The sequence below is a fragment of the Schistocerca serialis genome, chromosome 7 (assembly GCF_023864345.2).
Source record: "Schistocerca serialis cubense isolate TAMUIC-IGC-003099 chromosome 7, iqSchSeri2.2, whole genome shotgun sequence".
In the NCBI taxonomy this organism is placed as follows: domain Eukaryota; kingdom Metazoa; phylum Arthropoda; class Insecta; order Orthoptera; family Acrididae; genus Schistocerca; species Schistocerca serialis.
The window spans coordinates 587839393-587854274 of record NC_064644.1 but is presented as its reverse complement, the minus strand read 5'-3'; the positions used below and the strand labels follow the sequence as shown (position 1 = coordinate 587854274).

General features: G+C 39.2%; 1 protein-coding gene across 2 annotated transcripts in view; it reads right to left on the bottom strand.

The window, feature by feature from the left end:
• The window catches only part of LOC126412154 (multidrug resistance protein homolog 49-like), a 454076-nt gene that overhangs the window by 176724 nt on the left and 262470 nt on the right, over window positions 1-14882 (bottom strand). For both annotated transcript variants that reach the window (XM_050081614.1, XM_050081613.1), the window contains exon 10: window positions 2099-2323. In XM_050081614.1, the coding sequence (XP_049937571.1) occupies window positions 2099-2323 (225 nt within the window). The remainder of the gene's footprint in view (window positions 1-2098; window positions 2324-14882) is intronic.

The window sequence follows — 14882 nt, the reverse complement described above, 5'->3', positions numbered from 1 at the left end:
CTGTGGAGTAATTAATGTCATTTTTCCTTCTGGTACTGTAATTATGTACATCATTGTTCCTTTTGAACTGCTGCAAATTGCTTACAACAAACTTCATGCAGGAATATGTATACTGTGAAGCATTAGTCAGAATGCCCCACTTCTTAAATAGATGTTTACAAGATGATCTTCTTACAGCATGATTTTGAACAATGAAGACTTTCTTCATTTACCCCAAAATGTTATTCCATACGACACTATTGAATGAAAACTAGCAAAAGATTTGCAATGATTCTAAGCACAAACGTGGCTGAACTAAATTGTTCTAGGAGTTACAAAATGCGCTTTTTCCAGTTTAAATTCTCACACACAAAAAAAAAAAAAAAAAAAAAAAAATTCTGCCCTATTTACTATGAACCATTCCCCCCCCCCCTTAAACTGTAATACCGCAGCATGTCAAATATTTTTGTAAAAGTAATCAGCAGATAAACAGAACAACAACATTTAATGCTGCAATGAATGGCACATCATGAAAGGAAACTGTGGTGAGTCATATCAAACTGAAGAGAGAGAGAGAGAGAGAGAGAGAGAGAGAGAGTCACAAATACTAGAAGCAAAAATTATTTGCTCTACCTTCTGGTGAAGACATATTGAACACAGAAAAGGAGTGAAATACATATGTATAAAAAGATGCTTCATTAATGTACTCTTTGAATGCTGTGGATGAATTACATCTCATGTTCTGCCACTCCCCAGGTGCTGAGGACATATTGAAATGTGGCCTCTGGGTTTTCCTTAAGCACTATTGTGTTTACAGGCACCATTCCACCCATCCTCTTACTGCTGCAGAGGAGTTACTTGAATATCTCAGTGAATACAAAAGTTTCAAATATTTGTAATACAACATGCATGCCTCTGTGTGCTATCATTTGCAAAAAACCTCAATTTCATATCTTGAACTGTTGATAAAATATGACACTTTGTTATGAAAACGTGATTCCCAAAGCACAGCAATAGAATTGGGTGTGCGTTGCATGACTGTCCACTGGATGTAAAAATCAATAACTCAAGAGCAAACTGGGACATCATTATGCTCTTAATTTTAAGGAAAATGTCAATATGTTATCTACATTTCACACACAGCAACATAGGAACTAAAATCAACCACATACGAAGTTTACACAATGTGTTTTTAAATCTGCAAATTCTTTAAAATTTCATGCAATCATTTACTTACTCTGAGGTAGCACAGTAACTATGTTGAATAATGAAAAGAAATTCAGTCCTTTATCAGGCAAAAATATCAAACTCACAGATGAACAAAACAATTTTTTTCACCAAACAGTTTTCTTAAAATCAGATGAAAAATATAGCACTCAGGACACCATCTTGCAGCATCAGGCAAGCAGTTTTGTGAGAACAAAGCCACACTCAGAACACAATGCAGAGAGAACATCTGTAGCAGACAGAGGGTGAAAGTTATATCTCCTTATAATGTTTTTCAATAACACAAAGAAATTCTTGAGTCAAAATAAGTAGACCATCAATACATGTACTTTTTAAAATGTGTGTACAACTTTTATTCAAATGACAGGTTCCACTTCATAATAGTTATCATTAATATGATCTATTAAAAATGTAAATAACTGAAAAGATAACAAACTTCCCTATTGGTACCCTTATTTATGACTGTAGACGACTCATAATTAATTCACATGTTGTTGAAATTCCTCCAAATCTTTCTTCTCTATTGCCACATGAAGAAACCTCTGGTTTCCAAACTGACTATTTTTCTGACTTCCCGTTTGAATCTATTTCTCTGAGTGCTTAGTTAGTTAAGACTTTTGTCAATGTATATTTGACTGTAAATTTATTAAATCCATTTTTTCAGTGTGTAATATTTGCAAACTGATAGAAGCTATCCAGTCACAGTGGATACATAACAATGACTATTTGCTATGAAAGTGTTTAAGTCTTTTCTGTGTGCATCAGGTGTGTAATAAATATTACTGGCTGATATGTAACTTCGATAATCCCATTGTTTAAAGATTAGAGCTATAGTTAATAAACATATTTTCAATGCAAAATATTTATTATTTTATACTGCACAATTTGTTACCTTCACATCTGGACGAGATGGGTACAGAAAATGTACATTTTTAAGTTCAATCTCTCCACTGCATTTCTCAGGACAATTTCCCTCTTCACTCAGACTGTCAATTTCTGGTCTTCTATTTAGCACTTTAAATATTGCTGCTGCAGACCCCCTTGCCATTGCAAAGGCTTCCAAGTGAGGTGAAGCCATACCCATATTAATGGCACCAGCAAGGACTCCAAACAAGACCTAAGAAATGAAAAACAACCATCTACTTACAGTCTCTTAACAGGCAAATAATAAAGAAAAAACATTCAATTCACAAGTTTATTCCAAAAAGTTGCATTTTTCAGCAAATGAAACACAGGTTACACAAAAAAGCACAGTAAAAAATTTCTAATTTAGCTTTGAGCATAGTATACATGTCATGATTACTGAACACTCAAACTGGAGGACAAAAATAATGAAATGTAAATAATGATGTAGAGTGTCAAATATGTCTGTAGTATACTGATAACAAATACGATTATTCTCACTGTCAGTACTGCAATTACCTGCAAGCTGCATTTTATCTGAGATCACATAACTAATGAGGAGGCATTGAATAGGATTGGGGAGAAGAGAAGTTTGTGGCACAACTTGACTAGAAGAAGGGATCGGTTGGTAGGACATGTTCTGAGGCATCAAGGGATCACCAATTTAGTATTGGAGGGCAGCGTGGAGGGTAAAAATCGTAGAGGGAGACCAAGAGATGAATACACCAAGCAGATTCAGAAGGATGTAGGTTGCAGTAGGTACTGGGAGATGAAGAAGCTTGCACAGGATAGAGTAGCATGGAGAGCTGCATCAAACTAGTCTCAGTACTGAAGACCACAACAACAACAGCTGGTAGCATTCTTAAGCTATCGATAGTGGAAGTAAGAGTTGTTTAGCCATCTATGAACTAAGCTAAGTTAATGTCTTCACATTGGTGGTAGAATGAAGTTGTGTTTGTTTACAAAAGTGACTTAGTTCCTTAATGGTTATATTAACATGAAGGCTGTAAACACTCATTGAATAGGTTTTGTTATGAAGCACTAAAGAAACTGGTATGGACATGCATATTCAAATTCAAAGATTTGTAAACAGGCAGAAAATGGCACTGCCCTCAGCAATGCCTATATATGACAAGTGTCTGGCGCAGTTGTTAGATCGTTACTGCTACTACAATGGCAGGTTATCAAGATTAAAGTGTGTTTGTATCAGATGTTATAGTCAGCGCACAAGTGATTGGATGCAGCATTTCTGAGGTAGCAATGAAGTGGGGATTTTCCTGTAGAACCATTTCAAGAGTGTACCATGAATATCAGGAATCTGATAAAACATCAAATCTCTGACATCGATATGGCCAGAAATAGATCCTGCAAGAACGGGACCAATGACAACTGAAGAGAATCATTCAATGTGATGGAAGTGCAACCCTTCCACAAACTGCTGCGGATTTCAATGCTGAGGCATCAACACATGTCAGCACAAACTGCTGCGGATTTCAATGCTGAGGCATCAACACATGTCAGCACGTGAACTTTTCAACAAAACATCATCGATATGGTCTTTCAAAGCCAAAGGCCCACTCATGCACCCTTGATACTGCATGACACAAAGCTTTACACCTTGCATGGGCCCGTCAACACTGATGTTGGACTATTGATGACTGGAAACGTGTTACCTGGTCAGATGAATCTCATTTCAAACTGTATCAAGCTGATGGATGTTTACGGATATGGAGACAACCTCATAAATCCATGGACCATGCATGTCAGCAGGGGACTATTTAAGCTGGTGGAGGCTCTGTAATGGTGTGAGGTGTGTGCAGTTGGTGTGATATGGGACCTCTGATAGAGCTAGATATGACTCTGACAGGCGACATGTACATAAGCATCCTGTCCGATCACCTGCATCCATTCATGGCCATTGTGCAGTCCGACGGACTTGGGAAATTTCAGCAGGACAGTGAGACACACCCCATGTACAGAATTGCTACAGAGTGGCTCCAGCAACACTCTTCTGAGTTTAAACGCTTCTGCTAGCCACCAGACTCCCCAGACATGAACATTATTGAGCATATCCTGGATGCCTTGCAACTTGCTGTTCAGAAGAGATCTCCACACGCTCCTACTTTTATGGATTTATGGACAGCCCTGCAGGATTCATGGTGTCAGTTCAACTCCCTCCAACACTACTTCAGACATTATTCAAGTCCATACCATGTTGTTTTGCAGCACTTCTATGTGCTTGTGGAGACCTTACACGATGTTAGGCAAGTGTACTAGTTTCTTCGGCTCTTCAGGCTATTTGTGGCCATTTCTTACTGAAAGAACGAGTTACGCGAACAACAAGATATGTGCAAAATTCATGTTTCTTATATTCTGAGCATGGATTAGCTGATCCAGATAAACAGTGAGTTGCGCATTTTGTTGTGTAAGTTGCAATCTCAAACTGACACCGGGGATGAAAGATAAGAAACATTTAATGTCATTTATCATGCCTACAGTTTGGTAAGAACCAACTAACCATTTTGATTACTGTTATTTTTGCATGACAGACACTGAAAGATATTAAAAAACAAAGTTGTGTACCTTAATTTGCCACCTGCTGTTAGGCCAGTTTTGTATGCAGGAAGTTACCCATCTTGCACCTCCATTAGAATCGAAAGACATCGAAATCCCAGCATGTCCAGAGAGAGGGAGTAGGAAAGAAATGAATAGAGAGATGCAATAGGAGAAGATAAAGATTTGGGGGGGGGGGGGGGGGTAATGTTGGACAGAGAGAAGGTGAAGAGCACATGTATGGACAGAAAAATGAGGAAGGAGGAGATGGACAGGCCCAAACACATGCGTATGCAATATATGTGACATATCCATACTTGAGTGGAGCCACAAATACAAAGTTACTATTCTATAACATTTAGCTAAGGCAGAAGAATAGCTGGAACTCAACATATGTTACTTCTGGGAGCTCTTCGCAGTATGTACCTTTTTTTTATATTTTCTATTTGCTTGCTGTGCTGGCAGTAATTGTGTCCTAAATATTGTACTGTAATTACATTTGGGCAGAGATAAATATTCTCTCACATTCTGTTGGCTGTATTTCAGTATGTTGTTGCCGGTCTTGACTGAAAATGGTAACACCAAAAAAAGAAAGTTTAAAATGCAAACCTGAATGATTGATTAAGGATTGAACCAGATTTGGCAATGGTTGAATATATGGTGATAACATTCAAATTCCTGTAATCAACAAAAAATTGGAATTTAGGATCTGCTATAGATGATCTTTTGAAAATTACTACGGGTGATTTCCAATGTAGATCTAATGGTACACCGTATTTACTCGAATCTAAGCCGCACTCTAATCTAAGCCGCACCTGAAAAATGAGACTCGAAATCAAGGAAAAAAAATTTTCCCGAATCTAAGCCACACCTGAAATTTGAGACTTGAAATTCAAGGGGAGAGAAAAGCTTTAGGTCGCACCTCCAAATTGAAACAAAGTTGGTCCATTGTAATATGAGACACAATTTAGGTCAAATGAATGGCGATACAGCTACAGTAGTTTGGTTCAAGTCGTAAGCTTAGCACTTAAGCTTTACCAGGTAGCCATTGCTACGCGTCAGGCGCTCCATCCATATTTATACGGGTACCCTTCCTTTTTGACGTGCTTCGTCTGGTTTGAATTGATTGCTTAGTTTTCTTTGATCTGATAAGTGCCGTTCTCTTTGTTATAGGTGTTTACATCACTCTAAGCTGAAAATGCATTACTGTACTGTGTCGTGTATTGTTTGTAACATTCTGATAATGAGTGTTTAAGGCCTGTCGCCGCTCGTGGCATGGCTTGCTTTTGTGCGTGCTACCGCCGCTTTTTAAAAAAAAAAAAAGAGGAATCGTCTCATTAGCGAAACAATGGCAAGAGACTGCTATTTGTTGTTACTCACACTGCTGCTTTCTTTGATAATGATCAACAAGAACCAAATAATAGACTGCATATGATAGAACATGTTCTGAAAGAGAGTTTAGTGAAAATTTTTCTCCATTTGAAAATCTTTGCAGGCGCCTCTTTAGTACATTACATTCTGCACAGAAATTAAGAGTCATCTTAGATTTCAAAATCTAGTCAATTGGTGCGCTTCATTTCTGACTGTATCACTATTAGGCATAAGAATAATATGAATATAAACGTGACATGATATGTATATTCTTCCGCGTTTGCACTTGTCTCACTCTAGTTTTGTAGTTTATTAGGCAGACAGGATTTAAATGAGATAGCAACAAACACGAAACAATACATGGCAAAATCTTTATATTCATATTATTCTTATGGTCAAGAGCATACTGCATATGATTCACAATTCATAAAAGTTTCTTTTAGCAACAATCTCTTCTAACAGGTAGGAAAAAATTCAGAACGTACAGTTGGCCATATTGACAAACATCCCAAACAGTCTTGCCAGTCGGATTTTCGTAGTACATTGAAAGATGAACAATACGGAATTTGTATTTACTTCGTTTGATAATGTATGAGAATGCAGTGGTCGAAACTCGGGGCGGAGAAAAAAGCTCGTCTTCCACTTTTTTTTTTAAATTTACTTACTGACCAGAGGTTTTGGCACCAGTATTTATCTTTGTGCCTGCAAAGCATGCCTGTGTAGCGCTACATATATTCGACAGCAGAAGTTAGTTGTGGCGGCACCTACCAACATTTTTCAGAACTTCTGCTTGCTTTGCACTCGATTCTAAGCCGCAGATGGTTTTTTGAATTACAAAAACCAGAAAAAAGTGCGGCTTAGATTCGAGTAAATATGGCAACAAATTATTTTCCCAGTTGTTCATTATCATCTATTAGACTGTCATGCCTGGTGATCTAGCAGTAAACTACTTGCCTGGAAATTGAGAGGTCATGGGACTGAATTCTGGTGGACAGTGGATGTTTTCAATCTGCCTTTATTCTAGCCTTGATAGCTTGACAATGTGAGGAACTACCAGGAATTATACTTGGTTTGGATTTCACATTAAACTGTAGGTCCTTTTTCCTCCATTGGATAACTGGGGTAGATTACGAATACCCAAGTTGCTGAAGTGGCATCCAACATAAAGACTTGGACTCAGTCATTGAGTGGCACAAAGTAGTAGTAGTTGTTGTTGTTATTTTGAGGCCTGTTATTAATTTGACTGCTGACCTGAGTACTTTGTATGCAGACTTCTGCATCTGCCTTTAATTGTTGATTCTCTGCACTTATTTGCTTTATTGTGGCCTATAAATCATGACACAATTTTGTAGGAAATTTTCAAGGGATCGCATCAGGATGGGAGGATTATGAGACTGTGGAAGAGGGAAAAGACAATCAGCATCAAAATCTTATCAGCACCAAAACTATGATCTTATTGAAGTTACATATACTTTATTTGTCAACACAAAGCACAGACATTGCCCTGCCCACCTTACCACTTCCATCCCTACTAAAGTGATTGACACATGACCCGTCTTATGTCACACAGAGTTAACATTCTCCACTGGGTCAGTAGCTTCAAGCACAAGATTTGTCAATGGTGTAATGTGTAGGTGTGGATGACAGTGGGGTAAATGCATTCACACAGATATCCTGGCACATAATACTTCAGGATGAAGGCATGGGTTCTTAAATATGCAAACGTAATAAATTATATATAAAAACAAAGATGAGGTGACTTACCGAACGAAAGCGCTGGCAGGTCGATAGACACGCAAACAAACACAAACATACACACAAAATTCAAGCTTTCGCAACAAACTGTTGCCTCATCAGGCAAGAGGGGAGAGGGGAAGACGAAAGGAAGTGGGTTCTAAGGGAGAGGGTAAGGAGTCATTCCAATCCCAGGAGCGGAAAGACTTACCTTAGGGGGAAAAAAGGACAGGTATACACTCGCACACACACACATATCCATCCACACATACAGACACAAGCAGACATATTTAAAGACAAAGAGTTTGGGCAGAGATGTCAGTCGAGGCAGAAGTGTAGAGGCAAAGAAGTTGTTGAAAGACAGGTGAGGTATGAGTGGCGGCAACTTGAAATTAGCGGAGATTGAGGCCTGGCGGATGATGAGAAGAGAGGATATACTGAAGGGCAAGTTCCCATCTCCGGAGTTCGGATAGGTTGGTGTTGGTGGGAAGTATCCAGATAACTCGGACGGTGTAACACTGTGCCAAGATGTGCTGGCTGTGTACCAAGGCATGTTTAGCCACAGGGTGATCCTCATTACCAACAAACACTGTCTGCCTGAGTCCATTCATGCGAATGGACAGTTTGTTGCTGGTCATTCCCACATAGAATGCATCACAGTGTAGGCAGGTCAGTTGGTAAATCACGTGGGTGCTTTCACACGTGGCTCTGCCTTTGATCGTGTACACCTTCCGGGTTACAGGACTGGAGTAGGTGGTGGTGGGAGGGTGCATGGGACAGGTTTTGCATCGGGGGCAGTTACAAGGATAGGAGCCAGAGGGTAGGGAAAGTGGTTTGGGGATTTCATAGGGATGAACTAACAGGTTACGAAGGTTAGGTGGACGGCGGAAAGACACTCTTGGTGGAGTGGGGAGGATTTCATGAAGGATGGATCTCATTTCAGGGCAGGATTTGAGGATGTCGTATCCCTGCTGGAGAGCCACATTCAGAGTCTGGTCCAGTCCCGGAAAGTATCCTGTCACAAGTGGGGCACTTTTGTGGTTCTTCTGTGGGGGATTCTGGGTTTGAGGGGATGAGGAAGTGGCTCTGGTTATTTGCTTCTGTACCAGCTCGGGAGGGTAGTTGCGGGAAGAGAAAGCTGTTTTCAGGTTGTTGGTGTAATGATTCAGGGATTCCGGACTGGAGCAGATTCGTTTGCCACGAAGACCTAGGCTGTAGGGAAGGGACCGTTTGATGTGGAATGGGTGGCAGCTGTCATAATGGAGGTACTGTTGCTTGTTGGTGGGTTTGATGTGGACGGACAGCATTTCCTTTCACGCCGATCACCTGCCACCCTACCCAAAACCTCTTTCCTCATTACCTTAGCCAGCTTCATCCTGACCCACAACTTCTTCACTTTTGAAGGCCAGACATACCAACAATTAAAGGGAACAGCCATGGGTACCAGGATGGCCCCCTTGTACGCCAACCTATTCATGGGTCGCTTAGAGGAAGCCTTCTTGGTTACCCAGTCTGCCAACCCAAAGTTTGGCACAGATTTATTGATGACATCTTCATGATCTGGACTCACAGTGAAGAAGAACTCCAGAATTTCCTCTCCAACCCCAATTCCTTTGGTTCCATCAGATTCACCTGGTCCTACTCCAAATCCCATGCCACTTTCCTTGACGTTGACCTACACCTGTCCAATGGCCAACTTCAGTTGTCCGTCCACATCAAACACACCAACAAGCAACAGTACCTCCATTATGACAGCTGCCACCCATTCCACATTAAACGGTCCCTTCCTTACAGCCTAGGTCTTCGTGGCAAACGAATCTGCTCCAGTCCGGAATCCCTGAATCATTACACCAACAACCTGAAAACAGCTTTCGCATCCCGCAACTACCCTCCCAACCTGGTACAGAAGCAAATAACCAGAGCCACTTCCTCATCCCCTCAAACCCAGAATCCCCCACAGAAGAACCACAAAAGTGCCCCACTTGTGACAGGATACTTTCCGGGACTGGACCAGACTCTGAATGTGGCTCTCCAGCAGGGATACGACTTCCTCAAATCCTGCCCTGAAATGAGATCCATCCTTCATGAAATCCTCCCCACTCCGCCAAGAGTGTCTTTCCACCGTCCACCTAACCTTCGTAACCTGTTAGTTCATCCCTATGAAATCCCCAAACCACCTTCCCTACCCTCTGGCTCCTATCCTTGTAACCGCCCCCGATGCAAAACCTGTCCCATGCACCCTCCCACCACCACCTACTCCAGTCCTGTAACCCGGAAGGTGTACACGATCAAAGGCAGAGCCACGTGTGAAAGCACCCACGTGATTTACCAACTGACCTGCCTACACTGTGATGCATTCTATGTGGGAATGACCAGCAACAAACTGTCCATTCACATGAATGGACACAAGCAGACAGTGTTTGTTGGTAATGAGGATACCCTGTGGCTAAACATGCCTTGGTACACAGCCAGCACATCTTGGCACAGTGTTACACCGTCCGGGTTATCTGGATACTTCCCACCAACACCAACCTATCCGAACTCCGGAGATGGGAACTTGCCCTTCAGTATATCCTCTCTTCTCATCATCCGCCAGGCCTCAATCTCCGCTAATTTCAAGTTGCCGCCACTCATACCTCACCTGTCTTTCAACAACTTCTTTGCCTCTACACTTCTTCCTTGACTGACATCTCTGCCCAAACTCTTTGTCTTTAAATATGTCTGCTTGTGTCTGTATGTGTGGATGTATTATGTGCGTGTGTGCGAGTGTATACCTGTCCTTTTTTCCCCCTAAGGTAAGTCTTTCTGCTCCCGGGATTGGAATGACTCCTTACCCTCTCCCTTAAAACCCACTTCCTTTCGTCTTCCCCTCTCCTTCCCTCTTTCCTGATGAGGCAACAGTTTGTTGCGAAAGCTTGAATTTTGTGTGTATGTTTGTGTTTGTTTGTGTGTCTATCGACCTGCCAGCGCTTTCGTTCGGTAAGTCACCTCATCTTTGTTTTTATATATAATTTTTCCCACGTGGAATGTTTCCTTCTATTATATCAAACGTAATAAATGATGGATTAGGTCATATTACATAATGCTGACTAATTCTGAACATGATTAAAAAGAGGATTAATTTTTTCTTCATAGTATTCCCTTCAGATGTATGAGGGTAAGCAAAAAGTAGTGCTTCCATTAACTCTAAGACTTCTGAAATAAAACAAACTTCATTCTACCTCTTTATTCCTCATGTCTACATATTAATTTCTCAACATAGTCACTCTGGTGATGAGCACATATGTCTTAACAAGAGACCAGTTTGTTGATACTGACACTGTAGAATGTTTGACTTTGTTGATGGAATCACATCTACATCTACATTAGTGATGAGAAGGAAGTGCAATAACAGAAGCATTCCAAATTTAGTGGAAGCGGAAATGGGAGGAAAAAAGGAACAATTCTTTGTCAAACACTATTTTCTATTATATTAATATTCAAAATTCATCACAGGCAGATTATATTTAACAAAAAGTAGTTTTGCTGTTTTTCATCCTGCAATCTATGTTGATGTTCTTCGTATATGAGGCCAGCTCCACCGAATAACTGTTCACTGGCTACACTACTGGAAGGAGCTGACAAATACTGGTGAGCTAGTGGCAATAGATACTGGTATTTGTGTCCATTTGTTTTTCACCACATTAGTGAATCATCTTTTAGAATAAGTCTTTTTTTCTTTTTGTACTCCAGTAGGTTTGACTGTGGCACGGAAAGTATATTGTCATTTTCGAATTCTAACATTTGTAGCAATGTTTCTAATGGAAATTCTATGATTAAGCCACAGCTTGTTGAAGGCTGAGTTTCAATTTCAAATCAGCACCTTTTAAAGCTAGTAGGTACAGAGTCATCTTGAGATGAGTTTGGAGCTCTGATTTTCATCATCATCAAAATAAGTATTTACTTAACTTGCTATATGACAATACCATTGAAAAATTTGGGCCTCTATCGTCGATCTAAATACGTCACAATTGTGTGCTTGTTAATTTTTGTCAGTTCTCCAAATCTCATGCTCAAATTCAATTCATCATGTAATTTTCTTGTAAAATTTTGGAATTGTTCTGAAGTATTAGTTTTTGTTTCTTCTTGTTGTAAAGTGATCACAAGAACTTGAATTAGTGGTATGACATGAAATGCTCACTTGAGAACTGCTTAAGTTTGTAGTAATTTCTGCAAATGGTTTCATTACTTCCACAAATTTGAAAATCGTTCCCTCACATAGAATATGCCGTTCCAGTGCAAAACAGAAGAAATTAAATTCATAGATAGGATTTTCATAAAAATGAAATACACAATACTTACACTAAAGATATACCACAAAATTAAAATTCATTTATATACATTTAACAATATTCACCATGTTGGACAATCTGAATGACAGATAAAGCAGGTTGCTTAACATGTTCCCTGTGAATTTTTGCCAGCTTGGTTTGTGCGAATAAGGAATTATTGAAAAGGGTGGCAATTTTTCTCAATTTAGCCAAAAGTTGTAGGAGCCACTCCTGTAATACCACAGCAGCTCGAATACAATATGCGATGTATTGCACAATTCACATCATCAAAGTCAGACAACTGCAGAGTTTTAATCATGTCAGATCCACAATCATGTATAATACAATACTCTGCTAGGTGATTTATGCCCCATTCTTGAAGTATCATTTCAGATTTTGTCAATATTACATCACCTGTATGATGCCGAGTCATGACTTCATATTTCAAAATTATAGACATCTTGTGAAAATTCTTTGAAGTACCATGAGAAGTCAAACTAAGCAATGAAGTTCCAGAATGCAGATCAGACCATATGTCAGTTGAGAAAGATATTTTTTTTAAATTCTTCAAGTAAATTTTTGATTTTTCTTGCCAGCTTATTGTACATGTTCTCACTCAAATACAAAGTAAAAAAAATCATGAACTTTCAACTTATACTTTGGAAGAACAGCTTGCATTACTCAGCGAAAGCCAGTACCCTAGACAAAATTAAACGATAAGTTCTGAAGAGCAATCATTTCAGCAATCACATAATACATTTGTTGAGATTTTAGGTGTGAGGAATCCCAATAATCATTTACTTGCAGACATTGTTGCAATGTACGTTGCTGTTTAGCATCTTTGGATGTAATAAAAGAAACCTATAACAATGGCATAAAAATAGTAAAATACCCAAGAATTTAAATATGTAAAAATAAACACAAAAATAAAATTCCAAGTTGTTAAACAGCGCACATCGGTAATTGACAGCATGCCCAGCTAAAGCGACAATCATGAAAGAAAAGTTTCTTAACCAATTTGTAAATAATATTGCAGTTTTTCAGCAGGAAGTTAATATAAAAATATTGGATTTTATTCTTCATATTGCAACTAGGTTTTGTTACCTTATTTACTATCATTAGTGTTCATTTTAGAACTGATGATAGTAAAGAAGTTACTGACACCTGGTATGCAATATAGAGAATAAAATGTAATCAATAAACTAACATTCTACTTAATAAATGCAGGATTCACACTGGTTCAAATTATGAACAGTTACTTGAGTACAATCACTCTTTAGATAAATGGAAGATAAAATTCTTGGATTTTTTTATGTAGAGTGCGATAACTTTTTAAAGTGCTCACCTCAGATTGGGTGATGGGCAGGGATGTAAAACCAGTTTAAATTTTGTGCAGTGCTGCCAACATACACTGATTTGCAGCTCACATACTACAGTGGTATCTTTATTCCATGGCACAGACTGTTATATGCTCATATCGTGAAGTGCTGGCAGCAACAAGAAAAGGTACATTATCTATCAACTTGTACCAACACAAGCTAAGCAGATCTAAGGGTGAGGTGAGCTCTTTAAAATGTTATCATATGGAGAACCATTTGGACAAAACAGATTTGCACCAGCACTGGACAGAGTTCACCCTATAACAACTGAACTATATCATTAGTATGGACTGCATTACTATAAAATATTGACTAACCTTTTGTTTTTTCATCTCCACTCAAAGTCCAATAGTTTCATCTAACTTCTCAAACTCTGCAAACTTCTCAACATGCAATGATTTAAGATGACTCTTCAATGCAGTGGTCGTACGCCCTTTTCGCGAATATACTTTGTCATAGATTTTGCTTTTGGTACTTAAATCATTAATCTCAACAAAACAGTTCCAAATAAGACTCGTTTTTGGTTTCATTATTGCACTCTTTAGCTAATGTTACACCACAAAACTGTTGAGTAAAACTCACTGTACAACACAGTAATATTACACAGCAAAACAAAGTGGACTGACGAGTGAGAAAATGCTGTACTTTCATGGCGATGGACACAGATCACTGCGTAATCATCCAATAAAGCAACAATCGCTAAGGGCACATGTTGGCTTGCTACACATCCCACCAAACAAACTCCTGTCTGCGCAACAGCTGGCATGTTGGGCCAATACACTCTAGCATCGACTATCTCTCCACTGTTGAAAGTTCCAATAAACTTCTAATGTAAAAATGTGGGAGTGGATGTGGAACAATGTGCAGAACTTCCACAGTTGTGGAAGTGGAAGCAGAGGTCTGTTGCACCACTAATCTACATCTATGTGATTACTCTGTAATTCACAATTAAGTGCATGGCAGAGGGTTCATCGAACCATCTTCAACCTATTTCTTCACCATTCCACTCTCAAACAGCTGGTGGTAAAAATGAACAGTTCATTCTTTCTGTCTGAGCTCTGATTTCTTATTTTATTATGAGAATCATTTCTCTCTATGCAGGTGGGCACCAACAAAATATTTTCACACTCTGATGAAAAAGTAGGTGATTGAGATTTGATAAGAAGATCCTCCCACAGCAAAAAACACCTTTGTTTTAAAGATTAACACCCTAATACATGTACCATGTCTGTGGCACTCTATCTCCCATTTTGCAGTAATAGAAAATGACTTGCCCTTCTTTGAACTTTTTTGAAATCTTCCATCAGTCCTATCCGATGTGGATACCATACAACATAACAATAATCCAGAAGAGGGTGAAAAAGTGTAGTGTAAGCAGTCTCTTTAGTACACCTGTTGGATTTTTCTAAGTGCTCTGCTAATAAAT